Here is an 18,207-nt window from a genome sequence, read left to right as displayed (position 1 = left end):
GATTGCTTGTGTGCAGATTTACCGGAGGGCAGGCCTGTTGTTGTGCCTTTTTATGTGCAGTTTAGTGCATATATGCGTGTCTTCTCTTCCAGACTTCAGCAGTTCTATGTAGGAGCTTTGTTTGGGCACAGATTGAGACTGCAGTGGTCAGATAGGTAACATTGATTGTTGGTCACTGCTGATCTAGGCTGAATGGGAAGTAAGGTTTCTTCCTATTTATACTGTTTCTGTACTGTTTCAACAATCTGACAGACAGAACAAATGCAAGTCAAGCATTTTGTTTTGACTTAGTAATAGTATTGGGAGATTTGAGGCATTGTCCATGTGCATTTTTTGCTTTTTGTTTGTTTGTTTGGGGTTTTTGGTTGGGGGGGGGGGTTGGTAAATTTGTCAAAGCAATTACGGATACCAAAATAAAGTAGGTTATATGTCTCTTCGTTGTCTGCTGCTCTTTTTCAGCCAGCAAATCAGAGAACCCTCACAGCAAGTCCATAACTAACAATGCCGGTCACAATGTGTTGGAAGGAAGATGTGTATGTATGAATGATACTTGCATAGTGAACCATTCATTTGGATGGTGGTGTTATGCTACGGTGTAAAATATGGGGAATATTGAAGGCAACTCTGTATTGAAGGAAGACATCTGAGAACTAACTACTGTTTCCTATTTACTCTGTGTTTTAGTTTCATGTGAACTGGCAATCAAGTGGCGCTCTATTTATAGCCTCTTTCAGCTTTCGAAAACAGCTGCTCCAGGAAGGATCTGTGCATCATACTGTACCTTCCCATGCAGATAGTTCACTCCTGGAATTTATGTCCTTGCAAAGCTCGTCTGATTTTGCAAGATCTCTAAATAATTGCTCTGAAACCTAGTCAGTTCGGGACAGGGTTCCAGAGGAAGGTCTCGTGGAGATGGGGCGGTATATACGTACCTGGGACGTGTCCTTCAGATGTTACCGTTTGGTAAGAATTCCCGGTGTGACGATAGAGGGAAAACGTGGGTCTAACCAATGTATCTGTTAGCTACATTGTCTTCAGCATTTGTAGGCTAATTAGTCTCAATTTCAGACAGGGCTTGTATCTGAAGTCTCTAGAGAAAGCCAAGCCTTGGGGAGGCCGTCAGTAATGCTCTTTTCTTTGATTCAGTCTTCGCCTAATGCTAGTGGGAGGAGTCCTCCTGCTGGATCACGTATGGAAACTGAGTTTCAGACTACTTTCAGTTGTTAAAAACATCACGGTGCTTTTACACAGAAAAACATTGGTAGTAATGTTTATCCAATTTAATTTCTGCTTTGAAACTGGCAAATGTAATTATTCAGTCATGATACTTTCCCAAGAATCCCCAAATCTTTGTTGCAATTTTGTATCATTGTGGCAGTATTTCAGTGACTAATGAACATATCGGTTCTGGTAGCAGGTAAAGTGTTCGGTGCCATCACAGTAAAGACCTCTATGTGGATGAAGTATAGCATATAATAATTTCACTAGAGAAATAGCAGCATGGGTTTCTTGCAAGAAAGAAGCGAGTCCATAATTCCTCTGAAGTATTTAATGGTTTATTTGCTTTTCTGTGAAGGGTCATGCTGCTGAGGATGGCTTTGTTTAGCCAGGAGGAAGACTGAAGACTTTTCCTTTTGTGTTTGGTGGTTTTTTTGGTGGTTTGTTTGTTTGGGTTTTTTTTTGTTAACTGGCATAGCAGGTTATCCAGAGGAAATCTGTTAGTCTAAAATAGTTTGCAGAGAGGAACTGATTCTGTTTTTTAGCTCAGAGTGATTGTCAGAAGTTGTGGTGCTTGATACAATGAAAGCAAGTATCAAAATAAGTCAGTTCTCCCTAATCTCTGATATCCCTGTTCACATACTGTTTTCCAACATCTTTCCTTATGATATGAAATTTTTAAGCTTACCAGATTTCTTAGAGATAGTGTTGTGATGCTGTCTCCTGAGCTTCCACTCCCCCCTCTTTAAAGACTGTTTCATATCTTACTAAGTTTTTCTCATCCTGTTTTTTAAGATTTGGGAAAGGTTTGAAATCTATAAATTAACTGTAAGGAAACCAGTAGTTATGTTCTTTGTGGTCAAATTCTGTGAAGTTTCAACAGCTGTTCCTAAAAAGAGAACTGTAAATACATTATCATGTAGGTAGGGAGAACTTACTAATCAGGTGTCGGTAGCTCCCCCTCTTCACTGAGATGAACCATAGTAAAACCAAAACTAATTATGGTTTTGAAGTAAGTTAATTGCCCTGTTCGTAGGTAGGGTTGACAAACAGGATAGGCAAGAATAGCTGATATGTGTATGGACAACCGATTAGTTTTGATATTGACTGTGTTACATTCATTACCTTATTAGTTTATAAAACTAGTAGTGGCTCATTGAATGTAGATAGAATTGGGTATTGCTGTTGAACATTTAGTTCTTCCTAAAATGCATTGCCCAGGGTGTGAGAGTGAAATTAATTCCTTAAAATACTGAAAACTTTAATTCTCTCTGTTGCTTTTCCATGGACAAACAAACAAACAAACAAAAACCAGCAGAGGTGGAAACTTGAATGTTAGGGAGAACAACTAGAAAGAAATGTGTTATTTTCCCCAATTTTTCCTCCAGCTATATTTCAACACGTGGTATCTTAGTCTTTGAAAATAGTGCAGAGTAAGAAGGGTCAGGCAGCTTTAAAATGATAAGCTTTGTAGTTGGTGCTCTTGCAGACTTGGAGATAGTCACAGAGTATTTAATCAGCCTTTCTTTTTTAATTCTTTGCATAATACTTTTGATGTTTAGTTATTTTCAGGTGCACTGTTACATTTCATGTCCTAAACCTTTGGCATTAATTTTCCTTTCCAGCATGAATTAAAAACGGTCATCTGTCACAGCTAAAACCCAGAATTGGTAGAGGTGTGTTATGTTGTTTTTCCTTCTACAAGTCTAGCAAATAAGCTGCTGCTTGAAAAATGACCATTATAAATTTACCTGGTTATCTGATTACGAGGACACAAATGGTTGACTGCTGGTTTAATGTAAACAGTGTAGCTTCCTGATGTGCAGCATCTTCCACTGCACTTTGGTGTGTGCCCAGAAAATCAGTTCTGTAGTGATACATCCTGGAACACACCAAACGCTTTGTGAAACTGAAGATTTTAGAAAGATATAGCTGAACTCCCCAAATTTTTTTATTAGTGATGTTTTCTGAATAACAGAAATAGGCAGAGTCAGAATTGAAGTTCACAGTGTAATGAATGAATTTAGAGGAAAATACGTCTTTGAAACAAAACCAAACATCTTTAATGTGCTCAATCTAATACATGTCAGGCAGGAAATTTGGTACAGTCATTGGATTTTCAGTGGTTGTATAGAAAAGTTTAAGACATAAAAGAGCATTGCAGGGAAAGAATGTTACTTTTTAATTGTGAAAAACACAAGAGAGTACAGCGATCAGGTATTGCCTTAAAATGGATATGTTGGGGTTTTTTCCGTGTTAATAAAAGCAAGACTTCATGACTATAGTCCTTAAAAAAATTACAATTGAAAGAGCAATGTGTCATCGAGACCTGTTGATAACAAATTGAATTTGGAGGAGTTTAATGAAGAGACTATGTCTAAAACGAATTCCCTGATACCATCTCATTTAAATTGGTACCAAGGAATAGAAAGACACAATGCATATGTATAAAACAGCTTTTTGAAAAAAAGTGAGGGGTGATCCTAGCACATGAAGATTAATGATATTTTTTTTCCTAGTTCCAAGTAAATCAACTGAGATAATAAAGACAACCGTTTTAAGTGTTTTAATAGAATAATTTGCAGAAAGTAGCGCACTATTGGTAAAGGAAAATAAAACCATAGTATAGCAGAATCATCTGGACAAGGCAACAAATACAGAAAAGCTGGCTGGTTATAATTTGGTACGTACCAGAAAACCAGAAAGAGATGTGAGCTGGGAGGCGGGATTAAGGTTGGATGAGTATTTCTGGTGTCCGAGAGCTGAATACTTAGTTTTAATTTCGGTCTAATCAGCCTTCTGTTATCTTTGGGATTATTTTACTCGTAGACTAACTGAGCTATGGAAGTGGAGGCGCAGGAGCCAGTTGGACCTGCAAGTGGTACAGCCATGTAGCACTACACTATGTAAATTTGATAGCTTGTTTTGCTACTATCTCAGGAATCTTTGCTTGTAGTTAACAATATCATTGACCTTTTCTCAGTTACATCTTCCCTGTGTGTTTTGTGGTTTAATTGTTATGGTTTGTGTTACTGCTTCTGTCTCCTCAGTGTTGTCCCACCTTGCTCCTACTCAGTGATAAAGTGTTGACAATCACTTCAGTATATTTTCTTAAAAAAAAAAAAAAAAAAAAAAAAAAAGATATGCAGGGTCTGGGATTACTCGGTGCCTTCTGTCACTCTGTCCTGAAATAAGAGAATAATTTCCAATGTTAGTTTTTAGGATGTTTGTGATTAATAGGAGTACAACTTCTGCTTTTTATGTACTAACATCAATTTGTGAAAAACTGTAGACCCTTACAGATCACATTATTATGTTCTTTGGTGGGACTACTTTGCTGAAGCTTGTTTTCTGGGGTTTATTTTTTCTTTTTTTATAGTACTGTCTAGATCAGATGTTTTATCAATGAACCTACTTACTGAGTTTTGATGTTTTAATTTTCTAAATCACCAACTTTTTTGCTACTGTTGTATCTTGACATACAGCATAAAAGCATTAATGGAAGGCGGATTTCTGGCATTGCATGCAAATACACCCAGCCTAAGTGGAGCTAGAAGGAAATGATCAAAAATTGGTACAACTGTTTCAGATTGATTTTTCTGTCCTTCAGAAATTCAAGAGGCCTTTTAAGTTGTCTGCAGTTTTGTCAGCTTTGCTTGACATGGACTGAACTATGCAGATGTACTTGTACTTTTTGTTTTTAAGGGATTAACCTTATGTGTAATGTCTGTGCACTGAACATTAGTCGTGTGTTAATGGTTGCCAAGAAGCATGAGTGTATGTAAGTGTGTTGTAGTCCCAAAGCTTTGCATGTATAATTATATTATTTGAATTGTGCTCAGTCTTAGGATGCAAATGTATTTGCTTTATATCCTTCGGAGTCTCAGTCTTCTCCTGCAAACAGCTGGAGACTGTAAAGATTTGTGTGCACTTTAAATATCTTTTCAGTTTTTGATTGCAATATTTCATTGAATTTCCATTGTATGCTTTTGAAGACAATCTTTGAACAAAGAATGTATTTGCTTTGTAAATAACTGCCTGTGTCTTGATACTGAGTGTTTCAGACAGCTTCATAGTTAAGTTGCACCTTGATCTTGTAATAATGAGCTTTGGATACATGAAAGCTGTCTCTTGCTGCAAAAACAAGTCATGTACCGTGTGTACTGGATTTGTATTTCAGGATGAGGCAGTGATGTGGGAGATCACTTCAGATCTTTCTTTTATTTATTTTTTTAACTTTTTTTTTTCCCTGTAGCCTTCTTCCAGTTGGATTGCTTCCATTAACTGCATTAGGCTAGACCATTAAGCATGTCTGTGTTTAGTCACTTCTAAGTTGTTGTACTGCAATACTATGAGTTCTTGTGACTTTGCTTGTGATTCCTGATCTTCTATCCTTGAATGTCCCCAAAATAGTCTAGTGGGATATAACTGATCATGTATCAAGAACTTGTTGACACTTGAGATTAGTCCTGTCCCAGCAGTAAGGAAAAAGATCAGTTCAGATAGAAAGTATGCCAGCCTTCAAACAAAGCTGGATTTTTCACTGATTAAGTGCAAGTCTCAGTGTTTTCGTGTCTTTGGGGCTTAGTGAGTTGCTGATTCAGATATGTCCCAACTGCTTTAGTATGTGTTGAATCATTAAATATTGAACGTGAATATCGTGAGATGGAATCTGAGTCACATCAGTGAATTTTAATATCCCCTTATTTTCCTCATTTTGTTCTTCAAGGATTTGCAGGCTTTCCTGAGGAAAATTGAACGCATCATTAAAGGTGCTGCTCTCTACTTAGCAGATATCATGAGGAAGGTGAGGATCCATCCTTCCCTTCCCTGTTGACTTGAATTCGTTCTGAACTACTAGTGATGTTTGTTCAACCTTTATTGAACTACTGAAACTTCACCAGTATAGAAAACTATTATACAAAACCAAAACCACCTCTTTATTTAGGTTATATGGCTTTGTTGCTGTTATTATTATTATTATTGTAGCGTGTTCCCATTATTTACCTTTCCTAGGAAATGAGGGAAAATGTGGTTTCTCTTTAATTTGTTTTTATTTTAGAAACACTGTTATGTCCTGAAAACCCTCTTCAGTAAAAAAGGAATCTCTTGAGTTAAGCAACAGGGTTTTTTGGTCATCTAGGATGAATACATACAGTTTAATGCAACAAGCAATGGAACTTTTAAATGAAAAAAGCTTACTACTTTTGTTTTTAAATGCCCAATGATAATTCAACTTATGCCACAGTGTTACTTAATAGTCATCTACTGCCAAGACTCAGATTTCTACTTTAGCTCAACTTTTGACGTCATCTATCTTTAAACTCTAATCCTGGGCAATTTCCAAGTGTTTACACTTGTAATCTCACAGGGTTATGTGCCTATATCTGTTATGGTGTGTATATCTGTATCTATTCCACATCTTCCCCCAAACCCGGCAGTGTATAATTCCTATACTACCCAGGATTAAATGGCATGTTTAATTAGGTAGGTGTGCAGAATAGTAAATGCTTTAATTCAGTTCCACCCTGTCAAAATTCTCAGTTTCATTGAGACGTCCTTGTGGGAAAGGCAGGCTGTGCTTTTTTTGCTAAAAGACATGTCTCTTTAGATATGCTGGTAAGCTTCTATGTAATCACTTATTAATCTGTTTAACAATGTGTATTGAGTTAGCTTAAACAACTTCAAATAGTAGGCTTTTATTTACCCCAGAACCTTTGTCTGAAATGGGCTAGGGGCTATTCATGTGATTAGTCCTGCTGGCTGATTTGACGAAGCAGTAGCCTCTGACAGACACTTAAAGGTAATGGAAGGACTGGCAGCAGTATTGGACACACGCATCTTCAGCTGTAAGAGGACGTGCCTGCTAGGAATGTGCTTCTCTTAAGAGCAGATTCCAGTAACTTTTTCCTTCCTTCTGCTAATGATTTTCCATGCTCCAGTATTCATTTTGTCTGAGCACTTGGGGATGATAGATCATGGTTCTGCTGCTAGCAGTCTTAACTTTTGCACTGGGGTGGAGTCATACCCCTGTTTCAGCTTCTTGGATGTTGTCTGTTCTTGCTGAAATGTAGAGCTCCTAATTAACCTTGGGTGTTACACAGGTAAGTAGTACTTGAGAAAATAAAGCAGAGTACCTCATTTGATGTGCATTTCCCAGTGTCATAAGGATTGTCTGAGTTACTATGTTAATATCCTTTTTACAAGAAAATATTCAACAGACATTACTGTTCCATGTACTATTTCAGATGAAGACTTTTCAAAATCAGAGAAAGCATTTCCAAAGATATGTTGAAACCTACAGTAAAGCTATTTACTCCAACTTGCAACGCTCTGCAAAATAATTCTTTTTGCCTTCAGTTAATGGAAGCCGCCTTTGATTCCTTTGATGAGAAGAAAACAGGGCTCAAGTGTATTTTTCTTGATCTGATGACTGTTCAGCTTTGTGTTGGTATCTGTGTTAGAATTTCAGGTTGTTTACTTGGGAGACGTATTTTAGTGCTGGTGGAGAAAACAGAAAATGCTTTTGCATTTAGTTAATCATACATCCAGTTAATCACACTTAAGCTATTTCAGATAGTTTTGTGTTGAGAAGAGTAAGGTCGTACATCTTATCTTTTTGCCTTTGGTTGTCTTTTACATAGATACAGCTTCTCTTTGTTTTATCACACGACTTTTTGTCCTCTGTGCTGTAGAAATTAGAAATATTTGTGACATAATATAAAAATTTCAAGTGCCTTTTATCTCAGTGGGTAGTTTGTGTATAATCATTGGACTACTTTAAAGGATTGAATGAATATAAAAATTGCTGAAAACTGGCATTTTTTTCTCCTGTCACAGAAACACGCTCGTTTTATCTTCTGCTCAGCTGCAATCTGTGTCAAGAACAATGCAGAAGACTTTACTATGGGCAGCGTAAGTGGGGACAGGATAGCTGTCAGAATATGGTGTGCTTGTGAATGAAATCCACTTAGTACTACTAGTCAGAATAGCACACTCACTCAAAAGCTCGTACTTAGAATACACAGATAAAATGCCTTCTTTAAGACAGATAGTTGTACTTTATGCCCACATTTTTGCCACTGAGAACACCTTAAAAAATTGATATTAATACAATTGAATTTTATGTATTAAGTATCTTTCAAGCATAAAGCATGCTAAATATCAAACAGAAATTAAACATATTGGTTTAAAGCTCAAATGCTTGTAGCCTTACCAGTGATGGAGCCCAATGGAAGCTTATATTCAGGAGTGGATACTTTTAGTAGCTGAAATATGTTTGAAAGTTAATTACAGACATTGCTACTAATGCAAACAAATCTTATCTGTGCTGTTACCTGTAGTAACTTACTCTTGCAGATTCGATAGAAGCAAACCTAAACAGAAGTCTCTTCCAAAATTCTTATTAATAACCATAAAATATATAACATCGCTGAACCTTTTTTTTTTTTTTTTTTTTTTTTACTTCAGCAGATCTCTTTTTGTGTTTCTTTTGAGATCAAATTTTGTATCAATATACTCACCAGGAGATATTATAGGCTTGCTGGATTGTAATTCAGGGCATAGTGTCCTATCTTCTGTAGTTTCTGTCTTAGCGTTAATATGTGAAAGTTTTGTGTTTCTTAGTACATGAAGCTTATTCTGAAGTGTATCTTAGGATTTGAGTGCAAGCTTGATTAACGCCAAGTTGTTTGATGCTGGGTGTTTAGTAGCAAAGCTCTTACGTATTAAAATGGCAAGTAAGTCTCTTCATAGAAATTAAAATATTTTGTGTTTTCTGTGTAGTGTTCAGACCTTCAGGCTTGATGATGTATCATTAAGAGCAGAGAAGAATTTGGGTTATCTGTTTTGAACTTAAACCATAATGAAGTAGTTGTTCATAGTAACTTGAAAGGTAGTCTTTTAAACGTTGACAGGACCAAGAGTTACCATTTTTTGGCATTTATACAGTAGTACAGAACAGTAAGGAAATATAACGCAGGGCCTTGATCAAAGGACTGGAGGTCACACCAATGGATTTGGTTTCTGGCAGTACTGCTGATTCACTCTCTCCTTTGATAAATTGCTTCAGTTTCCTCTGTCACAGTTTCAGTGCCTATAAAATGGGGCCACTGTCAGTCTATGTAGCTAACAAATGTTTTTCAAGATTTTTAATTCATCTTCAAGAATTTTAACATACCTCGATGAAAGTTAATTCAGTGCATATTGTATATAGTCCTGTTTACTGTATGGTATATGGAGAATTCTGGTTGCTGGAAAAACAGCGTGTTGAGATGTGGATCAAAAGTTACGCTGGATCACTCTGCAGAGTTTGATGTAGTCAATCCAGCAAAATAACCTACATACAAATGAACTGGACTTGCCCTCTTTTCATGGAGTGGCTTCAGAAATACGTAAACTCTACCCTGGAAAATCAAGAGTAGTTTTTAAATATGCTTAGAGTGCAAGATAACATGTGTTCTGCATTGGGAACAGATGCTGGCTCCGTTTCAGTTTTAAACTAGGGCATTCCAAATGTCACAGCAAGCTAGCGCTGAGGGACTTGGCCTTGGAAAGAGCCAGCTTGACATAAATGAGTGTTCATTTGACAAACAGGATCTATTACTGGTTTTCTGAATAAGGGTTGTCTTTTAATGTCTCATACTATGGTGGTGCTGCTTTGGATCAAAGTTTAGTTATATTTCTGTAGAGCACTGATGTACTTTAAAGTGAGACCTTCATCATGAAATGATCTGTACTTTTTCAATGGGAAATTCTGCAGTGCAGTTTTAAATATATGAAGGTTTTACATGCTTGAAGCATTAAACTTCACTGCTGTCATCAGTTCTGAAGTAGCATTGTCTAAGTCGCTTACAAAAGCAAGGTTGGCTGCCAAAATAGCCATGTAGAAAGCACCTGACCAGCAATTCCTAAACTGAGGATTGTGACCTAAATGGTGTCATAACTGCTGTGAGTGGGGAATACAAGGGACATTGTGGTATTTTGGTATTGCTTCCTGAAGTGAGATTAGAGCTGTGTGTACATGCCCAAACACCAAAGTTAGGTAATTCTCCAGAGGGTAGTGGCAAGGCATTGTTTGGTTTGACGTTGTGCGCAGTGGAACATTTTGAAGAAATAAGTTACAAGGAAGCAGCTGCCATTTCTCTTCTGCCTGCTTTTCCATATTTAAATTCATATTATGAATGACTCAAGGTGGTGCTTCTTCCATATATAGAATGTGGCCTTGGAAATGGTCCTCTAGTCTCTAGCTTAATATAAACTAAAAAAAATATTGATCAGTGTACTGAGGGTGGCATTGTACCTTGAGGCTTCAGTAGCGCATAAAGTTTGGTGAAAATAGGTGGATGGATAAAAACTGAAAATCTTTTTGATCATTGTATTGAGAGTGGCACTGTACCTTGAGGCTTCGGTTAGTGCATAAAGTCTAGTGAAAATGGGTGGGTGGAGCGTTAGCTTGATCGCCTTCCAAATTTCAGCTACGTAAACACTTCACAGGGAGGTCATCATTGCCATTTGAAATTTAACTGCTTTTTGTTTTGTTCTATTTTATTCTTGTTGATAGTTTCACCTTAGCGGTTTCAAAGCAAACTTAGTGTATGTTCCGCTGTCCAGTGAGATGATCTTGGTGATGACAACTTGATCACTTGATCCCTGTCTTAAACAGGCCGTTTCTGAATATAAGAAATGATACATTGAAGCATCCTCACAGAATTAAATTATTCCTTTTCTGGTGGCACATAGTTAAGGGGGAAAAAGAAACTTTCTGGCTCTTACAGAGCCTGTACACAGTATTGGGGGGGGAGAGGGGGAACAAAACTTGACAGAGGTCTTGATGCTGATTTTATAAGAAAAAAGTACTCTATGGGGTTTTGTCAAAAGCCTGGGTCTCCTCCATCATCTTAGCTGAAGGGAGAGCCAGGAGGGCTGCCTTCGTTGGAAGGTGGAGGGAACAGGTAACCATTGGATTAGATGAATGAGAATTAAGGATTACGAAGATTCTTGTCACTTGGCAGAGCAGAGTCCTAGATATGGAGAATTTGACTGTTAGAAAGTCTAGCAATAAGAGTTGTGATGCACCCGAAGAGTAAAAAAAGGAATGTGGCCTACTAATAAGCCAGACAAACAGTATTGCGTTTTTAATTTTTTTAATGTGATAAAAATGGGTGACAAAAATATTCAAGTGACTTAAACATCAGAAAGCTCTAGTATGTACTTACTGCTGAGCTTTTTTATCAAACCAGTGAACTTGTGGAAGTCATTGCTGAAGTACAAGGAACACAAATTCACTGACTTTACTGAGCTTTTAACAACAGCAAACGCAGAGACAGTATTTTCTTCAGATCACTTTATTCGAGTAGTTCTGGTTTTTATTTTAGAAAAAAAAACATTCAGGATCTGGTGGTTCTAGTTTTGAATGATAAGATAAACTAGAAACAATCCATTCAGTTGTCTTACTGTGTTTAGTACTTTATCAAATAGGAAGGTTCTTGGAGGCAAAACATTAACTGTTTTCTCCCTTGCCCCCTTTTTACTTTAGGGAATAAGGAAACTGTTTAAGTGTTGTAGTTTTGCTTGTATTTAATTCTTCCCTCAAATCAATATTTAGATAAATAGTGATCACATGATAAATAACTAAGCACATATGTAACAAATCACATATGCTAGCATGTGCAATCCTAACAATTATTTTTTTGGTGTGTGTTTTAAATGGGGGAGTGTAAGTATATGAGATACCATATGTCTGTATCTCAAGTTAAACATTTACTGAAACTTGTATAGCTACTGTGTTCTTATTAAGACCAAAAAATCCTAATCTAACAACAACAAGTCAGTTCATATCTAATTTTGTCAACAGACTTCTTTAAGGACATAAAAATTGCAATTGAACGTGTGATTAGAACACATTTACTGTTTCTTTCTTGCCGATTTAAGTGATTTGGATTAAAACCAGACCGTATGGGAAGGAGGAAAATCTGTTGCTCTGCTTGTTTTTAAAAATGAATTCAAGTAATCTCCTTCAGTGTTTCTGTACAGAGGATTCTCAGCAAGTGCCTGCATGTTGATCTGCAGACATCACCTCAGTTCCAGATGTTATATGTATATATAGTGCAATGCCCAAGAGTCATCCACTGCTATCAAACTTTTCTGTTCTGCAAGTGAAAATGCGATGGGACTGGCAAGCACTAGATTTTTGTGTTGGCCTGTGGAGTATACCTTTCTTAGTGAAGTTATCCTGTTGGGGGTCATGTATTATTGTGCTGTATTTTGCATTACAGTAGCACCCTAGAAGCAAATTGTTAGGTTTCTATTATGCAAAGTGATATATAAGCATACAGCAAGTGATATTTCCCACCTCAGTATTCACATTTACTTACAAGCAAATGTTGTAGAAATCAAATTAACCTGAAAATAGGAATCTTCACTGAAAATACACATTTTGTTCAGTGATTTGAAAAAATAATAGGATTTAACTGAAAAGTACAATAAAGCAACGATTAAGGACCTAACTTCAAAGTCTGTTCCTGTAGGGGAAGAAAATGGATAAGGAACAGCGCTAAAGAAAGACTAGTGAACTAGGTGTATGTATTCTTGAATTGGGAATGCATCTATTCTTGCTAGTAGTGTGTGGTGTATAAGATTAAGTTTGTTATTTTAATCTCTCTCTAATGACGGCTATTCCTGGTTAATGGAAATTGTAGCACTTCTGAGATGTCACAATTTCGATGTCTATAAAATGGGGCATAAGAGAGTATGGTTTTTATCTTTTTAAAGCTAGGTTAGGTGTGCTTTAAAAGCAAGCACTTTATAACCATTTCACCCAGTCAGTACCTCCTCTTGAAAAAGAAAAAGTATTTTGCCAAGTATGATCTTCCTCTAATGTGGTACTTGAGCTGTGTTATGAGCGATTTTGAATTTTGGAGGTGACTTCTAGCTCCAGCAAAAACTAGGTACCAAAACATACCTTTTCATGGAGGGAAAGCTGTACGAACATTGAATGAGGTGCAGGTGTACCTGCGGGAGTTGGTACTGCTTGAAGGGTTTCCTGGTCTTTGAGGGAGTGTGGCAGGGATGTTCAGTGCCTGCTTCTCAGTGAGATGGTTGTACTGTGGTAGTCTGTGATTGTGAGGGACCAGGTATGGATATCAGGTGTTCTTTTTCAGTGCTGGAGAGTATATAGGACAAATAAAAGGCATTAAGAGGAAACAAGCGGAGGGAGGAGAAATTACTTTTCCAAATTTGTGCTATGGTGCCAGAGGCAACACTGGGATCTGAAATGGTTCTGCCTTGAGCTGAACCAAAACAAGCTCAGAAATGCAGGATTTTCAGATGTGGAGAGGGTTCTGTTGCAGTTCTTTCCTCGAAGGAAGGCAGGAAGGTTAATTTTGAGTGAATTCGATAGGTTTTGTATTTGAAAAGTGCAGCCTAACATAGGCCTACAGTCTAATGCTCTTACCTGGAGTTTTGTTCTGAGAGTTGTACAAACAAAGGACAAAAAAAGATAATGGTCCTTGAGTTTAAGTGCTTTTAGGATTTAAGTAAAAAGATTAGGTTTATCAATATTTGTCTTTTCTGAAAGTGCTTTCTGGGGATTATTAGGTTCATTATAACCTGTTTTCATAAAACGGGGGAACTCTAAATTAAATGAAAGTTGGAGATATTTGTTTAAACATCTACTTCAGGAAGACACCACATTGTTTTCAATATACTTTATTTTTCCCTCTTCATGTGTATAGTACAGTAGTGGTTTTGAGTGCAGTGGTAAGTCAGCTTGTATATAGGGAATAAGGACATAAAGTTCCTGGGCCCTTGCCTTACTCAATATGGATTTATAGATTTCTTCTTTCTCCTTCATCTCCTCCTTTCAGGTCACCTTTCCAAAAGTTTCCTTTGTGTTTTATCCCTTAAGTATATATCAAATGGAATGGTACTGCATTTCAATGTTACTTTTCAAAACGCAGCATCAATAACGAAACTGAAGTTGGGTTTTCTCTAGTTCAAGAGGAGATGTAGAGTTGTAGATAATGCTTGAAAGATCAGCTTCCAGTTCTTTGCTGAAATTATGACACCATGTTTTACTTTCTACTTGAGACCTAAACACATTCTTCTTTACATGCCTATAAAAAAGGTCATACTTCTTGAACTCTGTTATACTTGCTGTCTTTCAGCTAAGTTAACCAAATAACCACAGGGTTATTTTCTGCTTTATAGCTATTAGTTTTAGAGGAAGCATCAGCCTGTGAAATGTTCATTTTGCTGTTTCTGCACTCTTATTAAAGGTGGTGGAAGAGCTAGCAGATGTGATGCTTGTCTTAGCATTTGTAAAATGAGAACCATATGAATTGTTTCAAGTTTTAAATTTATATTCTGGTTCTTTATTGTTTAGGTATTTACCTGTTAGTGCGCATTAGGAGGGTCTTAATTACTTCTTCAGCGTTACTGTTTTTAAAAGAGTATGTAATTAGTATTTTTCTTCACAGGGAGAAGAGAATTTATCCAAAGATTAAAACTTGAAGCAACCTTGAATGTGCATGATGGATGTGTAAGTCACTTGTTACTTATTTGTTTGTTAAAAGATGTTAAATTGTGATTTTGTTGCCATGGTAATAGTTCCTTAGCTTAAAAATGCAAATACCATGTATTAAAGCTGAGCTGGAAAACTCTGCTTGTTGAGACCTACATCTGAATTCGCTAGGTATTTGTTTCTTCTTAAACATGTGACACTACCTTTGAAGCAAAACAAAATCCCATTCCTATACCTTAATACTATGTCCCACTGCTGAATGAATTAATCTTCTATGCCAGGAAAACACATGCTTATCTTTTCAGTTAGAACTCATCTTAAACCTTTAAATGGAATCTTTAGTAGTTTTGTACTATGTTGATATATTTTGTTGACGTAAAGCTGTGTTAGTGTTTTGAGTGATTTATTCTCCAAGTCTAAAAAGCAAATGATCAAGTGCTACATGCTTATTTAAAGAGACAATAAAAACAAAAATAAGCCTCCCCTGGAAGGCAATAACATAACTTGAAATATTGCTTATTTAAATACTTAATTTTTGAAAGTGGTCCAAATAGTGCAAGTCATATTCTTTTAAGTAAAAGCTTTTACATAAACTAGATACAGGGCAAAGAGATTGCCATATTACCTTTGATGAATAGAGCAGAAATTCATGACTGTTAAAGCATTGTCTTTGTTGTACAAGATACCTGAAAAGTGAAAGGATACTAGATGTGCTATAAAAAGTGAAAATGAAAGTGTAAATTTTGTACTTTAACATGTTTATTTCAAAAGCTGTTCAAATGTAAAGATTTTTTTATCTTAAGTTGCTTACACTTATAGCTTTAAATTAAGGGGTGTTATAATTGTTAACTAACAGTAGTAGTTTTAAATAAAAAGTGTTAATAAAATCTAGCCTTTTGGCTTGAGATCAGAAGTATGATTTTGACTTGTGTATATTTTTGAGAGACTAGAAAGGCTGGGAAAGGCAAGGATTGGAATTGCTGCATATAAGAAGTCAGCTGCTTTTGCTGTACTGACTACCATTGTAAGTTTAATGTTCTGGTACAGATGGTGTTAACTTAAAAAAACAAATTCATTGATTTCCCAGTTTTTTTAAGAAATGTTATAAGAATGACAATGTAAGGTCTCTTCCAACCCAAACCATTCTATGATTCTATGTGTAGAAAGTTATTTGTCAGTTTTTGTATTCAAGGTTGTAACAATGATTTTTACTTCAGAATTTCTTTTCTAGTAGTTTTTCATCTCCTCAAATATACTTAAGATGAAATTTTTCAAGTTTCTTTTCCTGAAGTTGGTTGGGGTTCTTTGATTCCATCCCCCCCCCCCCCCAGTTTTCTTGTGAAAATAGTAATTTTTGCCTATAAAACAGGGGACAGGAAAATAGTATTTCTTTGCTACTTGTTAAAAATGGAGTGACTGATCTCTATTTCAGTTAAGTACCTCTGTGTCATGTAACAGAAATTGCAAATTTGGTGTTGGCTGTTTGGTGTTGCTTGGATCTACCTGGTGGATATGTATTTGAAAATTCATTTTGAATCGATTGTGTTACCTTTTAAAGTATGCTTTAACATGTGGCCTAACTTAATTGTTTTACTGGGTGGAAAATGTTTTAATTGTGAACTTACAGCATTATATACAGGTGTTTAAAATACTGCTACAATTTGCAAAATGTCTTTAGAAATTAAATCTGCTCAGAACTATCCACCTTTAAAGAATGGGGTATTAGGAGGAGGTATTAGGAGTTCTTACCTCGTTTACTGCATGGTTTTTTTGCAGGGAATAATCTTTTATGGCTAACAACCATTCAGTATAATTTCTAACTACTTGCTTTAAAAAAATGTGGAATAAAAGTAAATAAAATTACAATGCCCTTACTGATGAAAATGCTTATACCATCAATGGTAAATGATCATATTAGTCTTCCCCCTCCAGTTGCTGAATCAGCATGCATTTCAGATGTGAGGAATGAATGCCATAGTTGTCTTATTAAGGGTGTTTCTGGATTTGTTTTTTTTGGGGTGGTTGGGGTTTTTTGGAGGGTTGGAGCGCAGGGGTTGGTTTTGGTTTTTTTGTTGTTTTGTTTTTTTTTTTTGTTAAGAACATTTGCATTCTTCTGTGGAATAAGTTGTGACTTGTATTTTCTATATAAAGCGTGCTGTGTAATTGGACACGGTGGACAACATACTTAAGGCAAGAACTTTTTTTTCTGATTGAGGATAAAAGTAAAGTCCAACTTCCTACCTACCATTTGATCTATGTTACACAAAAGAGAGATCCTGTGGGAAATACGACCATATGTATAATCATACTCAGGTACAATATCTTTGAAGAAGGGAATAGTTCTATGAATTACTTCAAGTATACATGTTCTTGTAGCAGTAATATTACCATAGCACCTTTTTGTTTGAGTACGAGTATTTTAATCTCAGAGTTTAGGTACCATTGTCTTTGAAGTAGCGCGATTTTCCACTTTGTTTGAAGACACAGTTTCTAGCAGTAGTATGTGAAGTAATTGAATTAGTCTGTCGAATCATTGATGTCTGCTTGTAACCTTATCATCCTTCCAGGGCATGATTTGTCTCTTTCAACAAGATCCACATTGTCCAATTCATTGAGGTTTTATGTATGCCAGAAGTTGCCTTTTTTCATGTTAACTCTAAAGGGACCTTAAGATGATAAGGAAATGTATGGAGTTAGGCGAGATGCTTTCTGTATGAAGTGGCTAAATCCGGAGGAGAAACGTTGAAAGAGAATCAACTTGGACCAGCAGCAATGAAGTGTGATGAAAGTAGAGGGGAAAGCAGCTCTAAACCATATTGAATTGGAGTAAAAATATCGCTTATTTTCTTCCAGTTCTGGTCCTGTGAAAACTGAGGAAGGTGGAACTGCAGAATGCATAGGTAGATGGAGCCTTTGACATGAGCAAATGTATTTTGAAATAAAGGAAAGAGGAGGAATAATTTCTCATTTCTATGTGTAGACATTCAGTTCAGTAACAAACAAGCATCCTGTGTGGCATACATCTACTTCAGGATGGGACTTGTGTGCAAGTCATTGTTAGATGTAGTCCTCAAAGCTATGTTTAAATTACTATAGGAAGTCTGCATATTTTTGGAACCTGCAGTTTTTACTTTTCCTCCGTAGATGAAAAGTAGTGCCTTTTTCACACCCTTCTTTGCTTGGGAGATCTTTCTGATATTCTGGATTCCTACAGTCATTTTTATTTCCTTTCTTCTATTTCTTGTATTCTGTTAATCTATCCTGTTCACAAAAGAGTTAATTCTACTGTTACATTGCATAGAAGTGAGGAGTTTGCTTTTTCAGTTTTTTAAGGATTCGCTGTACTGCCTCCTGCATTGTCTTTGAGGAAAACACAGAGATAGTAAATTTATTTTTGACTATTTGATTAATGAATCAAAAGTGCCTGCTGCTTCCTTTCAAGGCTAGTTGAGTGGCAAATAAAATTA

At 36.3% G+C, this 18,207-nt stretch overlaps 1 protein-coding gene across 7 annotated transcripts in view; it reads left to right on the top strand.

Annotated features, from left to right (window-relative positions):
* The window catches only part of DCAF6 (DDB1 and CUL4 associated factor 6), a 92,106-nt gene that overhangs the window by 2,342 nt on the left and 71,557 nt on the right, over window positions 1-18,207 (top strand). For all 7 annotated transcript variants that reach the window (XM_076351120.1, XM_076351147.1, XM_076351138.1 and 4 more), the window contains exon 2: window positions 14,697-14,758. In XM_076351120.1, the coding sequence (XP_076207235.1) occupies window positions 14,697-14,758 (62 nt within the window). The remainder of the gene's footprint in view (window positions 1-14,696; window positions 14,759-18,207) is intronic.

Source organism: Aptenodytes patagonicus, chromosome 1 (genome assembly GCF_965638725.1).
Source record: "Aptenodytes patagonicus chromosome 1, bAptPat1.pri.cur, whole genome shotgun sequence".
In the NCBI taxonomy this organism is placed as follows: Eukaryota; Metazoa; Chordata; class Aves; order Sphenisciformes; family Spheniscidae; genus Aptenodytes; species Aptenodytes patagonicus.
Note: the sequence above shows the minus strand (reverse complement) of the source record. Positions and strands in the feature narration are given on the sequence as shown.